At 43.1% G+C, this 18712-nt stretch overlaps 1 protein-coding gene across 4 annotated transcripts; it reads right to left on the reverse strand.

Annotated features, from left to right (window-relative positions):
* Positions 1 to 385: 385 nt before the first annotated feature.
* Positions 386 to 18619, reverse strand: HSD3B1 (hydroxy-delta-5-steroid dehydrogenase, 3 beta- and steroid delta-isomerase 1). 4 transcript variants are annotated; one of them, XM_027449704.3, is made up of 5 exons: positions 17675 to 18619; positions 9453 to 9675; positions 6057 to 6173; positions 4564 to 4728; positions 386 to 1630 (listed from the first exon to the last, which is right to left on the reverse strand). In XM_027449704.3, the coding sequence occupies exons 2-5, from the start codon at positions 9604 to 9606 to the stop codon at positions 816 to 818; spliced, it is 1251 nt and encodes a 416-aa protein (XP_027305505.1). In that variant the 5' UTR covers positions 9607 to 9675; positions 17675 to 18619; the 3' UTR covers positions 386 to 815. The 4 variants fall into 4 exon arrangements, with proteins under 4 accessions (XP_027305505.1, XP_027305504.1, XP_027305503.1 ...); XM_027449703.1 differs by lacking the exon at positions 17675 to 18619 and adding an exon at positions 9933 to 10085; XM_027449702.3 differs by lacking the exon at positions 17675 to 18619 and adding an exon at positions 9871 to 10060.
* Between the last annotated feature and the right edge of the window lie 93 nt (positions 18620 to 18712).

The following is an 18712-nucleotide window of genomic DNA, read 5'->3' on the forward strand; positions in this document are numbered from 1 at the left end:
TGGACCTTTTGTGTGGGTCTGCACTTTGTGCTGAAAACTCCAGGCTGGAATGGCTGAGATATAAGTGCTTGAGTCTGTTCTGTTGGCTTTGCTACTGGACAAAGGGATGGGACAAGACCTTAGTAAACTGCTGCCATAAGATCAATCAGACCTCACCGTAGAATTAGCTTAAGTATTAAAAAATTGTTGTTGTTTACTTGATGTTGAAGAATATGGATCACATCACAGAGGTAATACAGCCCCCTGCACACAGATGTGCTGCTCATCTGCCTCGAGAAAAATAAAATATGTTAAATAATGCCTTTTATCTGTTTTTAAATAGCACACACATCAATTTTCCTGGGGCAGATTCTATCCATGATTCTATCCAATTTACAACTCCAAATTTCATTTGAAATCCTTTATTATTTAAGGTACCCGCAAACCTCCTCACTCTCATGCGTCTTTTTCAGTATGGGACAGATTTGCATGCTTATTAATAATGGAGGATCTCTGATGGAGATGTTGAGAGAAGTGATGGCATTCATTCAAATGACATCCACAGTACTAGTTTGCTGAGTACAAAAACTTCAATGGAAGTTCAAAAGACTTATTCCTCTGCCCCCAGAATATAACTGCAAGTTTTGGTTGCTGGTATTCTACCACTTTGGATATCCCATACTTAAACTAGGATGTTACTAAAGAAAATGGTAAATGGTAAATGTTTTTGTTTTGTTTTTTTTTTTCATTTGTAGTTATCTGCTGCTGCTGTTTACCCAGCTCTTCTTTAGCTCATGGCCCTACTTGTTCAGCCAGGCCTCATCTCCTCTTAAGATTTAGGCAGCCTTGATTTTCAAGTGCTCCCTCCTCTGTGGGACCACAGAGGCAATCCACTGACCAGTGCACCGCTTGGCCTCTTCCCATGTGTAACGGGGCATGTAGCCAAAATCCTTTTGTGCCTTTCTATAGGAGAAGGTGAATGGGGTGTTCAGGAGGGTGACCAGGTGACGGTTGGTGGAGGGGACATACCTGACAAAGGGCCTGAGCAAGAAGCTCATGATCTCCAGCAGCAGTGAGAAGTAATACAACATTGTCAGAGGCATGGGGAGCCGGGGCTCAATTCCAAACCCCAGGTCTTTGGTAAGCTCATAATTTAGGTCTGCATAGCTCATATGAGGAGTGTCATCTGAGATGTAGTAGAATTGCCCCCTGATATGTTTGGCTTTCTGTGGGACCTGCAAAGCTTTGGCTGCCTGCACATGTGCCCAGGCAATGTTGCCCACATACACGGGGTTCACTAAAGCCTCCTTCCTGGAGAAGCGTAGGTAGACATTTTTGTTCAACAGACACTTATCCAGATGACCTTGAAGAAATGGGCATCCTTCTCCAAAAATGTACATGGATCTCAGGGCACAAGTCAGCAGCATGCCTCCATCCTTCAACATCTGGCCATCTGCTTTCAGCACAGAGTCCTCTGCCAGTCTCTTACTCTGGGCATAAATGGATTTTGACATACATTCATAAGCTGTATCTTCATCACCATTGAATACTGGGTCACCTCTGCAGTTTGGGCCTGTCACTTCTACAGTACTGGTGTATATGAAGTGCTGGACGTTACAACGGGTACATGCCTCCAGCAGCATCTGAGTACCTTCAAAAGAGAAATGTGCAAGTTAGGTTGCATGTGGCTGGGTTGGCTGAAAAGGGCTCCAGCCTGGAACTCCTCAAGAAGGGAAAAAAGTTTAATTAGTAAGTTATATTAAATATAGTAATAGTTTAATTAGCTGTTCCTGCTATTGATGCTGTTTGAAAAATATGGGAAAGTAATAAAGTACAGAGGAGCTGGATAAAATCAAAAAGATAGCAAGTTTTAACAAAGCAAACATAAAATTATCTTAGTAGTTGATATCCATTTGGGATCAATTTCACCCTAAAAAAATGTGCTATATTTTTAACAGCACATGGTTAAGTGTTAACTCATGAAATGAAGGTTGCATGGTAAAAAATGAAAAGGTTCTTACAGTAATGGGAACTTGAGCATCTTTGACTTAGCAGGTAATAAAGTAAATCTTCCATGGACCAGGTCTGTAAGTTCTATTTGCACAAAGTCCTTCTGGTTTCAGTCAGCATTGCAAGAACCAAGCTTGAATATAGACCTGAAGAACTGGTTCATAGAGGGCACTTTTGTTTGGATTATATTTAATTATTATTTAATTCCCTTACTCCTAAAAATTTATTATAAGTCTCTTCTCTTCCTGAAAAGATACTGTACCCTTGAGGCATTGTGTGAAATGTGAGCCAGAGAAAACACCTGCATCACAGCAAATTTAACTTACAATTCATTTAGGTTCTCACACTCCCACCTGAGGTCTGAATGTGGAGATGCCACATCCACATGCACTTGCTTTGTCGCATCACCTTTGTGAGATCCCATTCAAAAGGCTTGAAGTATGGAGGTTCCCACCTGGAGAATGGGGTTGCCAAAAGAAGTGCAATCTCTTAATTACCAGACCCATTCCCTATATGTGCTTGGGTTTTGTCAGCTCCCATGGGGGAGGTTGGGTCTGCTCCCGTCCAGACTGCTCCCATCTGGGTAAGCTGAAAAGAGCTGGAAACTTTCCCTCCTTAGGTGTCCTATGTTTGTAGGCCTGAATTAGAAGCAAGGCGGATTTTTTATTAAAAAAAAAAAAAAATGGAGTGGGAATTAACTAGAATTTGTTTGCTTATGTTCTGGTTTGTGAACACACATATCTGGTTCCTTGACACATTTTTATTATAAAAATTTTGTTTTCTAGGAGAAACAAAACTTTCATGCTGCATGCCCGTGAAGTACATAGCAGTGTCTTGGCTGGTTGGAAAGCCGAAAGAGCATCAGAGTAGAAGTAGAGGAGAAAAGGGAAGAGGACTTTAATATTTAGCAACTGACCTTAGTGGCTATTTGATCTGCGAGCAGTACTGGTGTGTGCTTTCATTTTACCACTTGTTTTCAGCTAACCCTCACAGCCCAAATTATTTTACCCAAAGACACACTCTGTCAGGGGGAATCTGAATATTTTGTGCCTAAGTCTAAACCTGCTGAAAGGAATAACACTGCAAACAAATAAACCTTCTAGCTCTGATCCTGCTCCGTTCTGCTTTTGGGACATTTAATTTTTATTTTGTATTTTTTAAGGGGTATAGGCAACACATTCTGCTGTGAAAAACAGATTGTAACAGGAGGATGGTCATAAAGAGAAAGCTTTATAAATCTCCTCTCTGAACGACAGCCCCTGTATATTTATTTTTCATACCAAAAATTTGACATGTTTACAAGAACTTCCTTTTTTGCTCTTCCCTCCTGGCAGGGACCTGAAAAACTACCTTCTGGGCCCCAATTTGTGGCCGCTTTCAATCTGTGGCTTTGAGTGACTAGAAATGAAAGGCTCTGGAAGCTAAATAGGCAGGTGATAGGCCAGGCTGAAATGACAAATATGACATCTCACTGTTTTTAAGATGTGTGTAAGAGACAACTCATCTACAAAGAACACTCTCTTCCTCTGAGCACTGGAGCATAGCCAATATTTGTAAAAGTGTTGCCTGTACAAATACGTTCCATATTTTTCTGTGAAGAAGGCCTTTGCCTGTGGTAGAGAAGAACAAAGGACCAGAAAAACTATCAATGTAAATAAGAACATCTTCCCCAAATCCTCACCCAGGAGCTGGAGCAACACAGCCTGAGAGGTCAGCATGCATGGAGGGTAAGCAGAACCTGTTTACTGAAAGGCATAGAGAGGGATCACAGGAAGGGGGATGCACTTGTTCTTTTAGGAAATATATTGAAATTTCCTGACAGCTGATACCACACGGGCCATTCCTGAGCCCAAACCTTCCGCCTTAATCTGACCTTTCTTTACAAGGAACAGGAAGCCCTTAGTAGAAAGGGAGATCCCATTGCTGAAGTCACTAAAAACCCTCCCTCCCACAGCCTTGAGATTGCCAGGGAAATCTTAGTAATGAGCTCAAAGTGGGAAAGTACACGTTCTCTGAACTGCATTCATACACACAGAGACATAACAGCAAGTGAAGGCAAATGAAAAGAAGAAGAAGGAAAAGAATGGAAGCAGAGAGACGCACGGTCTGGGGCATTGGCAATCAAAGTTTCCTGTAGTTGCAGTGAAAGCCTGTAGTATTTGTAAAAACTGGAAAATGTATGCAGGCAATTGTGTTACAGATTTTTTTTTAGATGCATATTGGGATTTCAGAGATGAATTGCTTCCAAAAAGGTCCACTGAGCATGGAATTATGACTTTCCCCTCTAAAGGCAAAGACTGTGCAGATCTCAGGATGGGTGTATGTGAGTGCTAAACAAGAGTGAACAGCCCTGCAATGCCCTGCAGAGCGTGACTGATGCACGCTGGCTGTAGAGGTGGCCAGAGCTGCATAGGGCTATGCATGGCTTTCACTCACATGTGTAGCTGTGCAAACTGCACAACAACCCAGTGAATCTGGCTCAAAACTAAATCATGTCAGGTGTTCCCTTTCCTGAGCAGATGATGATCAGCACTTAATAGAAAAAGGTCTGAGAAAGGTGCTTTGCCTGCTTACCTGTTACATTGACTTCCCAGAGCAGCTGTGTCTCTACAAGGCCCAAGAAGTCAATGATGGAAGCTGTGTGGATGACGAGGGAGACCCCCTGACAGGCATGGTACAGGAATGTCACATCTCGGATGTCCCCCTCCAGGATTTTCACCTCTGTCTTGCCCTGGAATCCTGCAAGGGAAGCAGACAGCAAAGCAAAAGACCTGCTGGGCACCGTAAATTGAGCTCTGACAGGAGTGGTGAAGGGCTGCGTAGATGCTGAAGCTGTTCCTGGGTGCTGCTGACCGCCCAGGAACAGAAGCAATATTTTAAGGCTGGCAAAACAGAAGGTGTTTTCCAGTGGCTGTATAGCCAAGTGCTAACTACAGTGCTGTACAGGTCTATGTTGCTTTACCTACCATATGTTTGCAGCCAAAATCTGACATGTTTTTTGCTTGTTTGTTTTTTAAATGAAATTTCCCCACTTCTGTCAAGGGCCTGAAGCTTCCTTCAGGTATGACATCAATCTGTTTTAAATTTCAGAGGGAGAAGCTTTAGCTATGTATGTTCTGGTGACTGGCTATTAATAAAAGTGTTAATCCAAGTACCAAACAGCCAGGCACTTCATGCTCACATCTTCAGGTGATGAATGTGTACACAGAGCTGTGTTCACACCTAATTCCTGCTCCTTGACTTTGCTCATGTTGCAAATCTTCTAATACATTACTTGCAGTTCTGGCACCACTCCTTTTTTACCTACCTAGGTCACAATTTACCATGCCTCTTATAACTCTAGTGCTGGCTCCATTTCAGCTTGTGGACAGTGGGACCATTTTTAGCAACCATATCCTTCTGGTCCAAATCTGAACTCTCAAGGCTACACTCCTCAGCCCTGGCTTGCTTTAATCCCTGATCTTCCTGGTCAAGCTCCCTCACTCCCCAGCAGCAAATGTATGTGACAGTTCTTGATCTTGGAGCCACCCTTCTCCTAAATTTTGCTGCACAGCATCCTAATACAGCCCTGAACTATGCTTCAAAATTGAGTCAGCACAGGCTGATGGCATGGAGAAACTTGCAGCCCGGCGACATGCTGCCCTCCTGCGAAGTCTGGTGGCCTGGCTGCAGCCATGTCACGGGAGGGGACTTTCTCAGCATGATGTACATCTTCTAAGGACTCAGTGTCACTACAGCAACACTTATCCTCTCCTGAGCCTCTGCTGTGCGTGCGCTAGAGGGCTCCCAAGGCACAGCTACTGGCAGGGGGCTCCGAGGCACAGGCAATGCTGTGCCCTCTTCCAGAGGAATTCAATGGCCCGTTTAGATAAGGGGAGAATTTGATAAAATTTGTACAGCTTTTAGCCTGAGCCGTGACCGAAATCTTGTCTACCCTATTTTTTTTTGTCGCTGTCTCCAAAGCAGGCAGGATTTCATCCCACATCTTTAATGGAAAAACACTAACAGATACAGCTGCTAAGAAATATAAATGCATACATGTAGGAATTATCTTTTAATCTTTTTACCTGGTTTTCTCTCCTCATTTGTGGAACCGGACAGAATTTCATCCTGCATTAATTTAACAATTATTCTCATGCAACAGGTTTGAGGGATTTTTTTTTCCCTCTTTACAGCTCCTTGATCTGAAATGTGAACCAAGAAAGTAAATGCTCAACATTTACAGAACTCATACTAAAACTAGAGTTGCTGCCCTCCAGCATTACTGTCTGGTGCTCTTTTATTTTACAGAATGCATTTATTTCCTAAGGCTGTGTTTTCAGGTGGTTTATAGTGATCTCCACTGTGAATTGATTGAAAGATATGTTTTTCACAATGTAAATTCTGACATACATTCACTTCAGAGTGGTAACTGTACCTAGGCTGAAGCTAGGAAAATTGAGGTTTTTACACATGAAAACCAAAGCTTTCAGGAAAAATATAAAAGAAACTGCCTTTTATAAAGCTGAGCACAGAGACAGCTGGTACCGGTCATTGGAAAGCTACTGTCCAGCTGCTTTGTGCCTTGCTTGGGCTTGCAATTTAAGTTGTGTGTGTGATATGAGACAGGAAAGCTGCTCCTGACTCCTACTTTGGTCAGAAGAAGTTGCCCTTGAAAATAGAACATGGACCTTGTTCACCGCCTTACCAACATAAGCTATCTCTGAGGAATCAGCAGACTGCTCTTGGTGTGCTCTGGGAAGAGGAAAACGACAGGTGAGCTTGAAAGTAGAGAGAGGGAAAAAATGAATGATAGAGACAGTGGTTTCAGTATGAGACGGACAGCAGGGAGAAACTTGATTTCTGTCTTCATAGACCATTGCCCAGGCATCAAAACCTGTGTGTGCATCAGGTAGAAGAGGGAGGAAGGGAATAAATTCAACCCAGCTCTCCATTTTTGCATTCTGTAGTTATGAGAAAGCACATAGCCACTAAGAAAGCTTCTTGTACTTCACCAATGGTTTTTCTGGCTTCTGAGCTGCTGCGAGCAATGCTCCCTGCTTGCTACAGGGTACTTTTTGCTTGGAAATGTAATGCTTACTTAGTAAAATACAATGTCCTGTCTGACTCAGCAATGCAGTTAGACTATTTGCCCTAAATTGTCTTTCTTTATTCAAAGTCTTCTTTAAAGTTCAAGCAACCAGTAATGTCTGTGGGATTTCAGGATCTTGAAGTACTTGGTGCTCTTTTACGGAGCTCCTAAGGGCTGCAGGGTGGATGGTGGGTAGAGGCGCTCATGAGAGCTCTCCACTTTCCTGATTAAGTGGATGCTTCATAAAAATGATCTAATTCTTTCATTCATGGGATAAAATTAGAAATTGCATTGTATTTTCATTTGTAAAGGCAATTTTTTAATTTTTAATTTCAATTTAATTTCTTTTTTTTTTTTCATTTGTAAAGGCAATTGTATTTTCAATGCAATTTATTAGTGTCTTCAGTCTGTGGGGGCTGAGATGTTTATTCTGTCCCAATTTCAGCTACTGGGATGTTCAACTTGCATGTGCTCCTGTATTACTAGCTACAACCCTGACTCTGCAAAGTTACTGCAAGCAAAATGTGCTCAAGAGTTCAGTGAGAAAGAAAATGACTCAGCCCTGCTCCTGGCTATACAAGAAATCCAAACAACGTGTGCCAGTAAGCCAAAGTCCCTACAGGAGAAATAACGGAGAGAATACTAACGGGGAGAAATAATGGTGGAGAAGACTTCAGCCCCACAGGCTTTGCATTGCGAATAGCAAGTGCTGTGATATGGAAGGACTTGAGAGGGAATGGCAGGAAACTATTTCAGGTAGTCCTGAGTACAAGCACATGAAGAGATATAGCTCTAGAGGCTGTTACAGACAGAAGGACCACCAGTTCAAATGTAAGGGCCTAAGGCAGTCCAAACACACCTGAACTGCTTGCCTGCTCTTCCTACTACCTGTCTGTGTGGGAAAAGCAAAAATAAAAAATGTTCTGATATCTGGTTTTTCCCTTCCTCCTGTGCTGGTCAGATAGGCAGCAGGAATAAAGTAAGAATAGGAGAGGGTGATATCTGGGCAATGTTCAGGAAAGAAAGGTGGGTGGAAAAGGAAAGAAGGCACAGAGCTTTCTTTTTAACAAAAAAAAAAAAAAAAAAAAAAAGGATCAGCAAAAACTCCGCGGCAGCCCAGCCAAGACTGTGCTCACACACACAGTTGTTTTTGCTCTGCAGGAAGCTCCACAGTCCCCACAAAGTTTTCATGGCACAGAGCAGATGTTTCTGTGCTGCCCTGCTGCATCAGTGCTAAACCACACACACTACTGGTGCTGCAGAAGCTTGTGCATACTGCAATTGCAGGCTGTGGGACCTGCCTGGAAATCAGAGCAGAAAGGACTGCTGTGAGGCTCAAGAGCATCAAGCAAGTGAAATGGTGAATGAGATTTAATGAAGAGGAAGTCAAGATTATATAAAACCTTCCTAAAGGCTTGTGCAATTTGTACCAGGTTTATGCTGCGCTGTTACTGTTCTTCACTGACACTTCAGCACTTTATGGAAAGATTGTGGCTCTTTAACAAATTGTGTGCAGGTATTCTGTACAGATTCCCACATAGATAATGTCAGTATGGAGGAAGAACGGTTTTGAGGTTAAGATGTGATGGAGGAAAGCATGTTGATTAAGTGTCTGTATGGTAGGGACTCATGTGTATGACCAAATTTAGGTACCCATGTGATATTTTAATAGAAGTGCTCAGGATGCCAGGAAATGGGACATTTAAAGCACAATACTCTGAGCTGATTTCTCCACCACATACTGCTTCTGGCTGTGGGTGCATCACTCATTTATGCTGTCTCCAGTCCATTCAAGAAAACAAACCCTGACTTGTCTTCTGCAAATGAGTCCTGGCCCTTCTGTGCATACCACGAAAGAGTTCTGCTAGCCAGGCAACTACAGTATTCATAATAGCAACCAAATTTTAAGCTATTACCTCACAAATCTCAGCCCATGCAGGCTTGTGTTAATCTAATTGATCACAGGTTGGAGAAAACTGGCACCCACAACTTTGCCACTTGCACATCAGAGCCCAGGGCAGCATGCTCTGGGTTACACTGTCCCCCAGATACAGCACTGGCTTCATTTTCCTTCTCCCCAGGGGAAGGGTGAGATTTTTTGCATTCATGTGGGTTTTGATGCAATTAGAAGCCAGGCTTAAGGCAGCTGTTTGCTGCTCTACAAGTGTACTGGTCTCTCTTCTGACCTTGCGAAAGCTCAGGCTCTGGCAAAGAAAAGTCTTGCTGTTACGTTTTATGCCTGATTTCTGTGCTGGATAAAGCAAGAACTCCCTGAAATAAAGCCTGTGTCTAAAAAAACAGGTTAGGGTGGGAGGTAAGGGTGCCCAAGCTATACACCTGAGACAAAAGCACACATACCCACAAAGCATCATCCTCACAAGATGGTACTCACTTCCAAAGCTCCTGAGTGCTTCACTGCTAAAGGCTTTGTCCAGCAGCCGAATCTCAGCCAGTGCCTCCTCTTCTTCCAGCAGTAACTGGACAATCCTCCTGCCAAGAAATCCTCCTGCTCCGGTCACCAGACAGCTTACCCCAGCCAGTGACATTGCTCTGGGTTGCTCGTCAATGCCAAAATGGCTCTCTCTTGAAGTTTAACTGGCAGTTTCTCCTCCTGCCTGAGAAAACAGACACAGGACATCAGCCTCCAGAGTCTTTACAGATCCCAAAGTGTTACCAGAAAGACAGAATATTGAAAAGCAAACTGACCCCTACATTGAACAATAATTTTAAAAGCATTTCTAACTTCTGCTATCTATTCCTATACAGAAACAGCTTACACATTTTTCCATGCACAGAGAAAAAATACTTACTATTTCAAACTGAAGAAGTTAATTCTGAAAATGCTCAATATCAACTTCAATGCTAAACAAACCTCACTGATGTCTGCTTCAATCCTTGGTTCCACCTCTAGCATTCAGAAGACTGTGGAGGAGATTTTCTTGCATTTATATACTACACTGCACTACCTTGGACATTTTTCTTCCCCTCCCTCTCACATCTCCTTTGCTACAAATGAATGTGATGCTTCCACCCCTCCCCTCTCAGAGGAATGTCCTTGATGCAGCGAGGTCTGAATGCCTCATTAGATTTGGCCCTAAGTGCTAGGAGGGTAAATCCTCACTCTCATAACTCTCTGTAGCTGTGCTTGCTTGTGTAACACAATGTTAATATGAAGGGAGAGAACATTAACATTAAATGTAAATAGCAGGAGTAGCTGTTTACACTGTTGGTGATGCCAGTTTTTTGGATGTTGGGCTCCCCCATTATAGCAGGGATTTCTAACTCTGTGTGAGAAAAGGGATTTTGTATTTGTTCAGGATACTTGAGGCTTTTGAAGTGATTAAATGTTCTGAAGTATAGAGCAGTTAAATAAAGCTGCCGGAAAGAAAGATTTACCTCTGAAATACCTGGTGTTAGAGTATCTCATCAAAATAAGGCTGTGGCTTGCTTTAGAGTGAACTGTGTCATTATTTTTTACATTTCCAACATAAAACACCTGGCTATTTCTCACTAGAGGTTCACTACAGTCCTAGCAAAACTCTTTCCTAGTGTGGGACCAGGGTAAGGCTTAGGTATAAGTTTGAAGTGCATAATATTTACATTGCCTTCCTGGGTCTTTGTATCCTAGCAGAATGCCCTGACTTGAGCTGTATTTTTCTCTCTCTCAAACATAGATAGGAAGACTGAAACAAGATGTTGAACAGATAGCCACCTTAAAAGCTGCTGTGGGAAATGACAAAGCATCCCAAAAACACAAGTAATCACTGAGATCACTGGAAAGAGGGCCACTGATTTCAGGCATAGCTGGAGTGGATCTCTAAAAATGCTGCATTGTATTTTTGCATTAAATTCCCCAAATTCCCCGCTTTATTCTGTGGTCATGATTTTGGTTCAATCACTAAAGAGAGCCCTGGAGAAAAGCTATAGGAACATCATCCCCCATCATTATGTTTTTAGAGCAAAACTGCACCTTCAAATAACCGCAGGAAAGCAAAACCATCTTTGTTCGAGGCGAAGAGAACTTCTGGATGACACAGATGATAAAATTTTGGCAACTGTTTCAATGACACTGTCCTTGAAAATCCTTCTCTGACCCCCACAAAGCTTTAAAAGAAAGTTAATTGTGATTCTTTCCTTGGCTCCTCTCAGACTGGACCTTGACTCTGTATGTTCATATCAGAAGCTAGTGCAAATTAATTTTGTGCAGTATGTGCATTTTGCAAGGAAAAATAAGTCTGCTGCTGCAGAAATGGTCTTCTCAGAAATGGTACTTTGTTTTTACCTTTAGAAAGGAAATAAAATGCCTGAAAGAGGCATTATAAAAAGACACAATGCAATAGAGCCTCTTAGAATATGAAACATTTTCTTACACCATGCTTATCTATTAGTATTCCTGAGCTTAGCTGGAACAGCACTTGACATAACATGAATGCCGTGTAGAGGACTGTAGGGACAGTTTGAGTGAATTTCACATATCACTACACAGCAGCCCTCATTTGAACTGCCTTTTGTGGATGTCGGAGATCAGACTGTGGCACTTTGCTCAGTTTAAGACCCACTGGTGCTTGCTGGTGCTTTCCTGTGATTTTGCCTAGAGTGAACTTCCTCACCTTCAGTTTCTTTTTTGGCGCTGCTCTGTGGTGTTGCAAGGTAGCACGACAGCTCCTCTGTGCTGCCAAACAGAGTGGCTCTGGTACTGCCTGAAGCACATGCAGGCAGATGCTGGAAAGGACTGTACGCCCCAGAGAGTGCTTACAGAGCAGCTTCAGTGAGCAGTGAGGCCAGAGCACGTCAGACCCCTAACCACTAGGAACAAATTGAAAGAATTCAAGGCTATAGCATCGGCTAGGGATTTGCAGACTAAAACAAAATTTAACATCATCTAAAAAGTTTGCCAACACTGCACTCTGTGTCAGGGTGCAGTCATTTTTAACTATATTGTCTTCCTCCTCCTTGGCTTTATCATAAAACAAGGCCTTCACAATCTGATATTTTCCTGATGTATACAGAGGTGGACAGGAATGGGTTGCATTTCTAAAAGCTGCATTTCAGAAAATCATTGCTTGCAAAAATTTTGGCTTGTATTGGAGAGTTGCCATTCACGGACTAAGCAGATAGCATAATACCTGTGCAACCCACTGTGTCCCATTGCACCCATGTTACTAATCTGATGGCCCAGGAACAGGGTTGGTGCTCCAGCTTTCTTGGTGCCTACTGTGACAGAAATACTTTTGGGCAATGGCTGGCTGGTATTAGGAGAACACATTTTCTTACACTTGCCACAAGGAGAAAAAGGGATCATGAGGTGGGGAGGGGGTGAAAAGAAGTGCTGAGCAGAGTGGAGATGAGAAGACAGAAAGAGAGAAATAGTGAAAGAAAAATTCCCGGCAGCACTTAGAACAAACTGAAACATGGCACTAGAATGAATAAATAAAATAACCTTTGCAGAACACATAAGTTTTAGGTAGGATAAAAGTAGTATGTTTTTACAGAAGTGATGTATTACTGCTCAGTCAGGCAAAAGAAACCATCTAGGAGTAGGAAGAGAAGGACAGATCCCTTTGTCCAGAAAAAAAAAAGTCTGCTTTAGGTCGCTAGATTGTGCCTGGTTGTCCGGGCTGATGAGAACTGAAGCAGACAAAAGCAAAGACATGCTTATTATTTTAACTGGACCTTTTGCTGTCTAAGCATAGAGTAATTGTGACCAGAAAAAAAAAAAAAAAAAAAAAAAACACATGACAAATCCATATGTTTCTCATATTAAGAATGAACATGTTTCTTAACATCATGTGCCTGTAAGCTTAAATGTCTACATGCTGGCAGCTCTGGAAAAGTGGGTGTACTTTGAGTCACAGATGTACCAAGGATAGGTTCTCCCCTTCAGGATGGTAGGCACTGTTCCCTGAAAACATTTTCCTTTGTCTTCTGATTACACATTGACAAGGGGCAACAAGACTTAAATTATTAACTATTGGATCAGTATGCTGAATGACTAAACACAGCTTCACATAGTGAGGAATAGTTTTAAGACACTTCAACAAAGGTATGATGATCACCACCTTAAAAGGCCTCAATGTTTTTGTGTATTCAAGTCCAACAAAGAAAATCTCTCCTTTTGCAGTAGTATCATTTTCTTTTGGTAGAAGGGAGAAAATGACTGTAAACTTTCCTTACATGATCTTCATGATCAGAAAGACTTACTTTAATATTCCTTGCTCGTGTGCTTAGACAATTGTGCTGAGCAATTAACTAGAAACAAACATTTAGTCTCTTTTTCCCTTTACTTTTAGGTAGAACTGCGTTTCCTCAACTGAAATTGATGAGTGAATTACATATCTAAAAGCCGTAGAAATTTGCAACATATGCCAAAGGAAAATGTTTAATTTGGATCCATTTTGTAGATAAACTACCCTTGTAAATAGCCTGACTCCACGTCCCTGCTACATCCTCCAGGGATGTTGGAAGGCAGCAGGGTTTGATTAGTTCTTAACCCACATGTTTACAGTCTCTTTGGGCACAGCTTTTGGGGAAGATTTGACCTTGCTTAAATTTGCATGAGAGATATTCACAACAATCAAACATAGAAAGCAGCAGGACAGAGTGTAGAAAGGGGGCGTGTGGCTTTGGTATACACAGGCAAAAGCTTAATCTAGATCATAGAAAACTTCCAAAGTCTTGGAAAACTTGTAGAATGGGCTTGTACAATAGCCTCTCAGCCTAGTGGAACCCTGTGAGCTCTTCTTTTAAGCTCACTCACCAAATATTTTTATTTTCCTCAGAAAATGTTTTCTGGGCCCTCTTTCACAGATATTTAAGTGTTTCCTCAGCAGCTCCATGGTAGTAAGGCAGGGTACAGATCTGATATATTGTTCTTACTGTTTTTAGGCTGATGTTCCCCAACAACTTTGAAAGGAGCCTCTGGAGGTTTCTTGTTACAATGATTTCAGTTTAGATGAGGTTACTCAGGGTTTTGGACAGTCAAGCTCTGAATGCCTCGAAGGATGCAGGTTTCGCTAAACCTCTGGGGTCCCACTGCAGTGTGTGACCGCCCTTATGAAGAATTTTTCTCCACTAATTTCTAACTGGAATTTCCCTCATTGCAGCTCATGCCCACTGTCTTTCATTCTTTTCCTATGCACATGTGAGAAGTCAGGCTGCACCTTCTGTGTTCCCTCCAACTGAGTAGCAAAAGGCAGTGGTAAGAGCCCCTCCTCCACCTTTATTTAGCCCTCTCGGGACTGAACAATCACCGTTCATTTAGCCCCTTCTTGTACAGCCTTGAAGTTCATCATAGAGTGTGATGTGCTATTATTCTTGAGTCTTATCTGCCTGGCTATAAGTCTGCCTACAAGGTTTGTTATTACTGGAACAAAGAGAAAGGCCTCCATGTGAAGGCCTCTGGGAGATCACTGCAGACACTTTTATCTCTGTGAGAAATTCAGGTCTAAACAGGGTAAACTAACAGGGCTAGCTTCTCTTTTCTGCCTTCTTACGGCCACCTTAGGGCTTATGCAGAAGGTTACTTGGTAGCGTGGCTCCTCTCACCCACGCCAGGGAAGGGGGCAAAATGACAGCTGCCAATTGCAAAGCTCATTGCTGTGAGTTGTATGTGCCCAGATCTTAATGGTACCATATTTTGCTTCATTTTGTCTGCTCTGTCACACCAGATACGAACTGGTGCCCACAGCTCTACGGGAGAGTGCAGTTAGCACTCCCAGAGCCCTCTCCTTTGGCACTTGATCACTGTGGCATGACACTGGCACAAGCTTGACTGGGAAAATATTTATGGCTCTTATTGCTACATTTGTGCATTAAGGAAATGGCACTCATTGCTGATAGTACTGCTTAGTTCTCAAATCCCCCTGGCCCTGGAGGAGAGGGTGTAGCAGGGAACAGTACACACACAGCCCTGAAATCTGCTTGGTATCTTAAAGAAGACAACCGCACAAAGATGGAGCAGCAGATTGGTAGAAGGTCCAGCACTCCATCACTGCTCTGCATTTTTATACCCTGGTTGTACAATTCAGAAAAACCTGGAGAAAGTCTAGCAGAAAACAAGTAGAAATGCTGAGTCCTCTGAGTCCCAGTCCTAGCCATCTGACCAGAACTCTGCTCACTCTTTCTGACTTGTCTTTAGACTGTAACAATGTTAATTTTAAAATGTATGGACTGTACTTTATTTTGCTTTTATCAAGCAAAATATTTGCAGATTCTGTTGGTATAAAATCTGCTGTAGACTACACATGAGAACAGGGAGAAAATCTGATTTAGTTTATTTCTATTGATGAGTGAAGTATTTAAAAGACTCAAGATGCCAAAACTAAAGAGTGGTACAATCTTGGTTTTACTTCCTGTGCATCATGAGGGTCTTTAAATCCAGGATCTCCTTTTATTTCACCATCAGCACCCCAATCCCTGCACAGGAAGAAGAATGGCAGGGAGCAGGCAGAACAATCAATGTGTATGGGCATCACAGAATATCCTGAGTTGGAAAGGACCCACAAGGACCGTCAATTCCAACTCCTGGGTCCCCAAAGGACCACCCAAAATATCAGACTATGCGTCTGAGGGCATTGTCCATATGTTTCTTGAACTCCAGCAGGCTTGGTGCCATGACCACTTCCCTGGGGAGCCTGTCCCAGTGCCCAACCAGCCTCTCAGTGAAGAACCTTTTCCTTATAACCAACCAGAACTGCTCATCACAGTTTCAAGACATCTCCTAGGGTCCTATTTCTGGTCACCAAAGAGAAGAGATCAGCACATGCTCCTGTGGTCCCCCTCGTGAAGAAGCTGTAGGCTGCCTTGAGGCCTCCCCTCAGTCTTCACTTCTCCAGGCTGAACCTCCAAGTGACTTCAGCTGCTCCTCATACATCTTGCCCTCCAGACCCTTCATCTTTGTAGCCCTAATTTGTATACTCTCTAACAGTTATGTCTTTCTTATACTGTGGCACCCAAAACTGCACACAGTGAGGTGAGGCTGCACCAGTGCAGAATAGAGCAGGACAATCCCTTCCCTTGACTGGCTAGCAGTGCTTCATGCATCCCAGAATATGTTTGGCCTTCCTGGCTGCCAGAGCACACTGCTGGGTCATGTTCAGCTTGGTGTCAACCAAAACCCCCAGATCCCTTTCTGGGGGGCTGACCTCCAGCATCTTGCCCCCCAGTCAGTACATATAGGGTTGTCCCTTCCCATGTGCAGGACCTGGCCTTGCTCTTTTAAATTTCATGTTGTTGGTGATTGCCCAACCCTCTAATTTGTCTTTCTGCAAGGCCACACCACCCTCGATGGAGTCATCAGCTCCACCCAATTTGCCATCATCCATGAACCTGCAAGTCCTATATCCAAATCATTTATGAAAACATTGAAGAAAACCGGTCCTAAAATGGATTAATTCCTAATCCATAAAATTGATTCATTCCTAAAATGGATCACATGAAGTGCTTCAATTTATGCCAAAGAGCAGGGCAACAGGGTTTTTTTGAGTCCTGCAGGGAGAGGAACCAGCTGAATGGTGGAGCCTTGGACAACAGCTCCGGGGTTCAGGTATCCCCACACCAGCTGAATCCTTCTTTGAATGACTCAGTCCTTCCTGTTCTTGCATATCCAGGGGATTAGGAGAGGGGAGAAAGAATAAAATACCTGCGAATGTACAAGAAATGGAGTCTTGTGTGCATAGGAAGACTGGAAGGTGCACTAAGCAGAGGAGGTGCCCAGCAAGATGGCAGTTCTCTTTTGCTGCCCAGCATACCTCAGCCATTTTGTGCAGCCCTAAAGTAGCATATAAGCAGTAGCTGTCTGATCTTAAAAAATACTTTAAAGAAAGCAAGAAGCCATATCTCTTTCCAGGTATTTTTAACACTACATTGCATGTTTAAAGAAGAGACACATTATATGTTTTCATTTGTAGTTTACCTAGACTTTTTAAAAAGACTTGATTAAGTCTGAGTAGTTAAATCAGTTAAACTCTTCACTGAGATTCAGCTTATTTCCAGTTGCACTGGCCCAATTCCCCACTGATTTACATAACACATTTATAACAAAGACCAAATGTCCACACAGGAATTTCAGCCATTGTAGATGAATTCTGTTTATGGCTTTACTTGGAGAGCATTACACAAAGATTAAAATCCAAGCATTGTTAAGCTCCTCCTAGGCAGAAGAATTTAGAGTAAACACATCTTTAGTGGATTACGTTGTAGCTGCAGCATTTGGATAAGCAAAAAATGGTGAAAAGCACCTTTTTGGTACTCCAGAGGCTAAAACTGATCACAAAAAGCACAAAAATAGGTTCCACTGCTATTTCTGAAAAGGAAGCATGCAACCCCCTCCACAAGTGCCAGGTGGGAATGCATGCATAAGGCTTCAAACACAGCCTTACAATGACAGACATTCAGACAATGCTGAAGTGGTGCCAGCGCAGGGTACTCCCCACCACCTGTGGCTGTGGTGCTTATCAAGCAGAGTGCTCTGCTTACCCAAGGCTAGCTGCCCCCTGCCAGATGGGAGGAGGGTACTTCTGTTCACGCTGCAGCCTACGGCACAGACAAGCCCCAGTGGACATTAACCAACGACATCATCTGACTTCTGCCCTGTCTGCCCCTTCTCTGACTCACCTCTGCTCTCCAGTGGCTCCCCCAGCTCTGGGCATCAGCTTTCTTCCTTGCTCCCTTCTCCAGGCTGGAGCACAGAAAGTGGCTCCGGTGCTCCCATGAACCTTCCCAGACTGGAATGGGAAGAGAGCATGGAGAGAGCAGAGCAGGTGGCTGGCTGCTGGCAGGCTGGAAAACCAGGAACACAACCATCCTGAGTCAATGTTTTCTCCTTAGCGCTGCCAAACCGCCACAAAAAAAACACCCTCCCCAAGCAATCTTTCCTGTCTGTGTTGCATAAAGATACCAGCAGGAGGTAGCAGCCTATTTGGGGAGGATGGAGAGGGAGGCTGTGGCTGCTTTTCATATATCTGCAAAGGTCCATGACACTGGAAGGCTCATGTTAGCTAGGGATATATAAAAATAATAGCCTAGATGAGGATTGAAATATTTCTGAAGAAAAATAATGGAGAAGGGGGGCTGGTAGAGACAACAATATGGTAAAAGGAGATGGAGTAAGGAAGAGAGAGGAGAAAAACTTGATGTCACTTAAAGAATGCTACAGAAAAGGAAACATCCATGTGGGGAAAAAAAAAATATATGAAAAAAAAAAATCTCCTGGTTGTTGTTATGAGAGACTACAGCACCAGCAGAGTTGTTTACGCACTGTCACAAACTGGCACCGTGCTCTGAAGATGCATGTGTCCTGACCACTGCTCGGATGAGTTTACAGTCCACGTTAACCATGTAGTGAAGGAGGAGGTTCACTCTCTGGGAAGCACAGGGGGTTGTTTTGGTTACTAGTGACTTCATTTCTCTGCATTTAGAAGCAGAGGACAAGACTCATCCCACCATAAAGGGGAGCTGAGGTGCCTGTTAGCTGATGCATTTTATTTCTGTATCTGCTATGATTTCATCCTGGCAAACCCAGGCAATGGAAGGCGTTGATTGTGATACTACCTGGAGCAGGAAAGTGTGTAACTTGAGCTGAAGTCTGATGTGGTAGGATGACCAAGTGGAAGAAGCAAGGGACATAGTTTTCCGCTAAGTCTTTCTGCCAGA

The sequence above is a fragment of the Anas platyrhynchos genome, chromosome 1 (genome assembly GCF_047663525.1).
Source record: "Anas platyrhynchos isolate ZD024472 breed Pekin duck chromosome 1, IASCAAS_PekinDuck_T2T, whole genome shotgun sequence".
NCBI classification, from domain to species: Eukaryota; Metazoa; Chordata; class Aves; order Anseriformes; family Anatidae; genus Anas; species Anas platyrhynchos.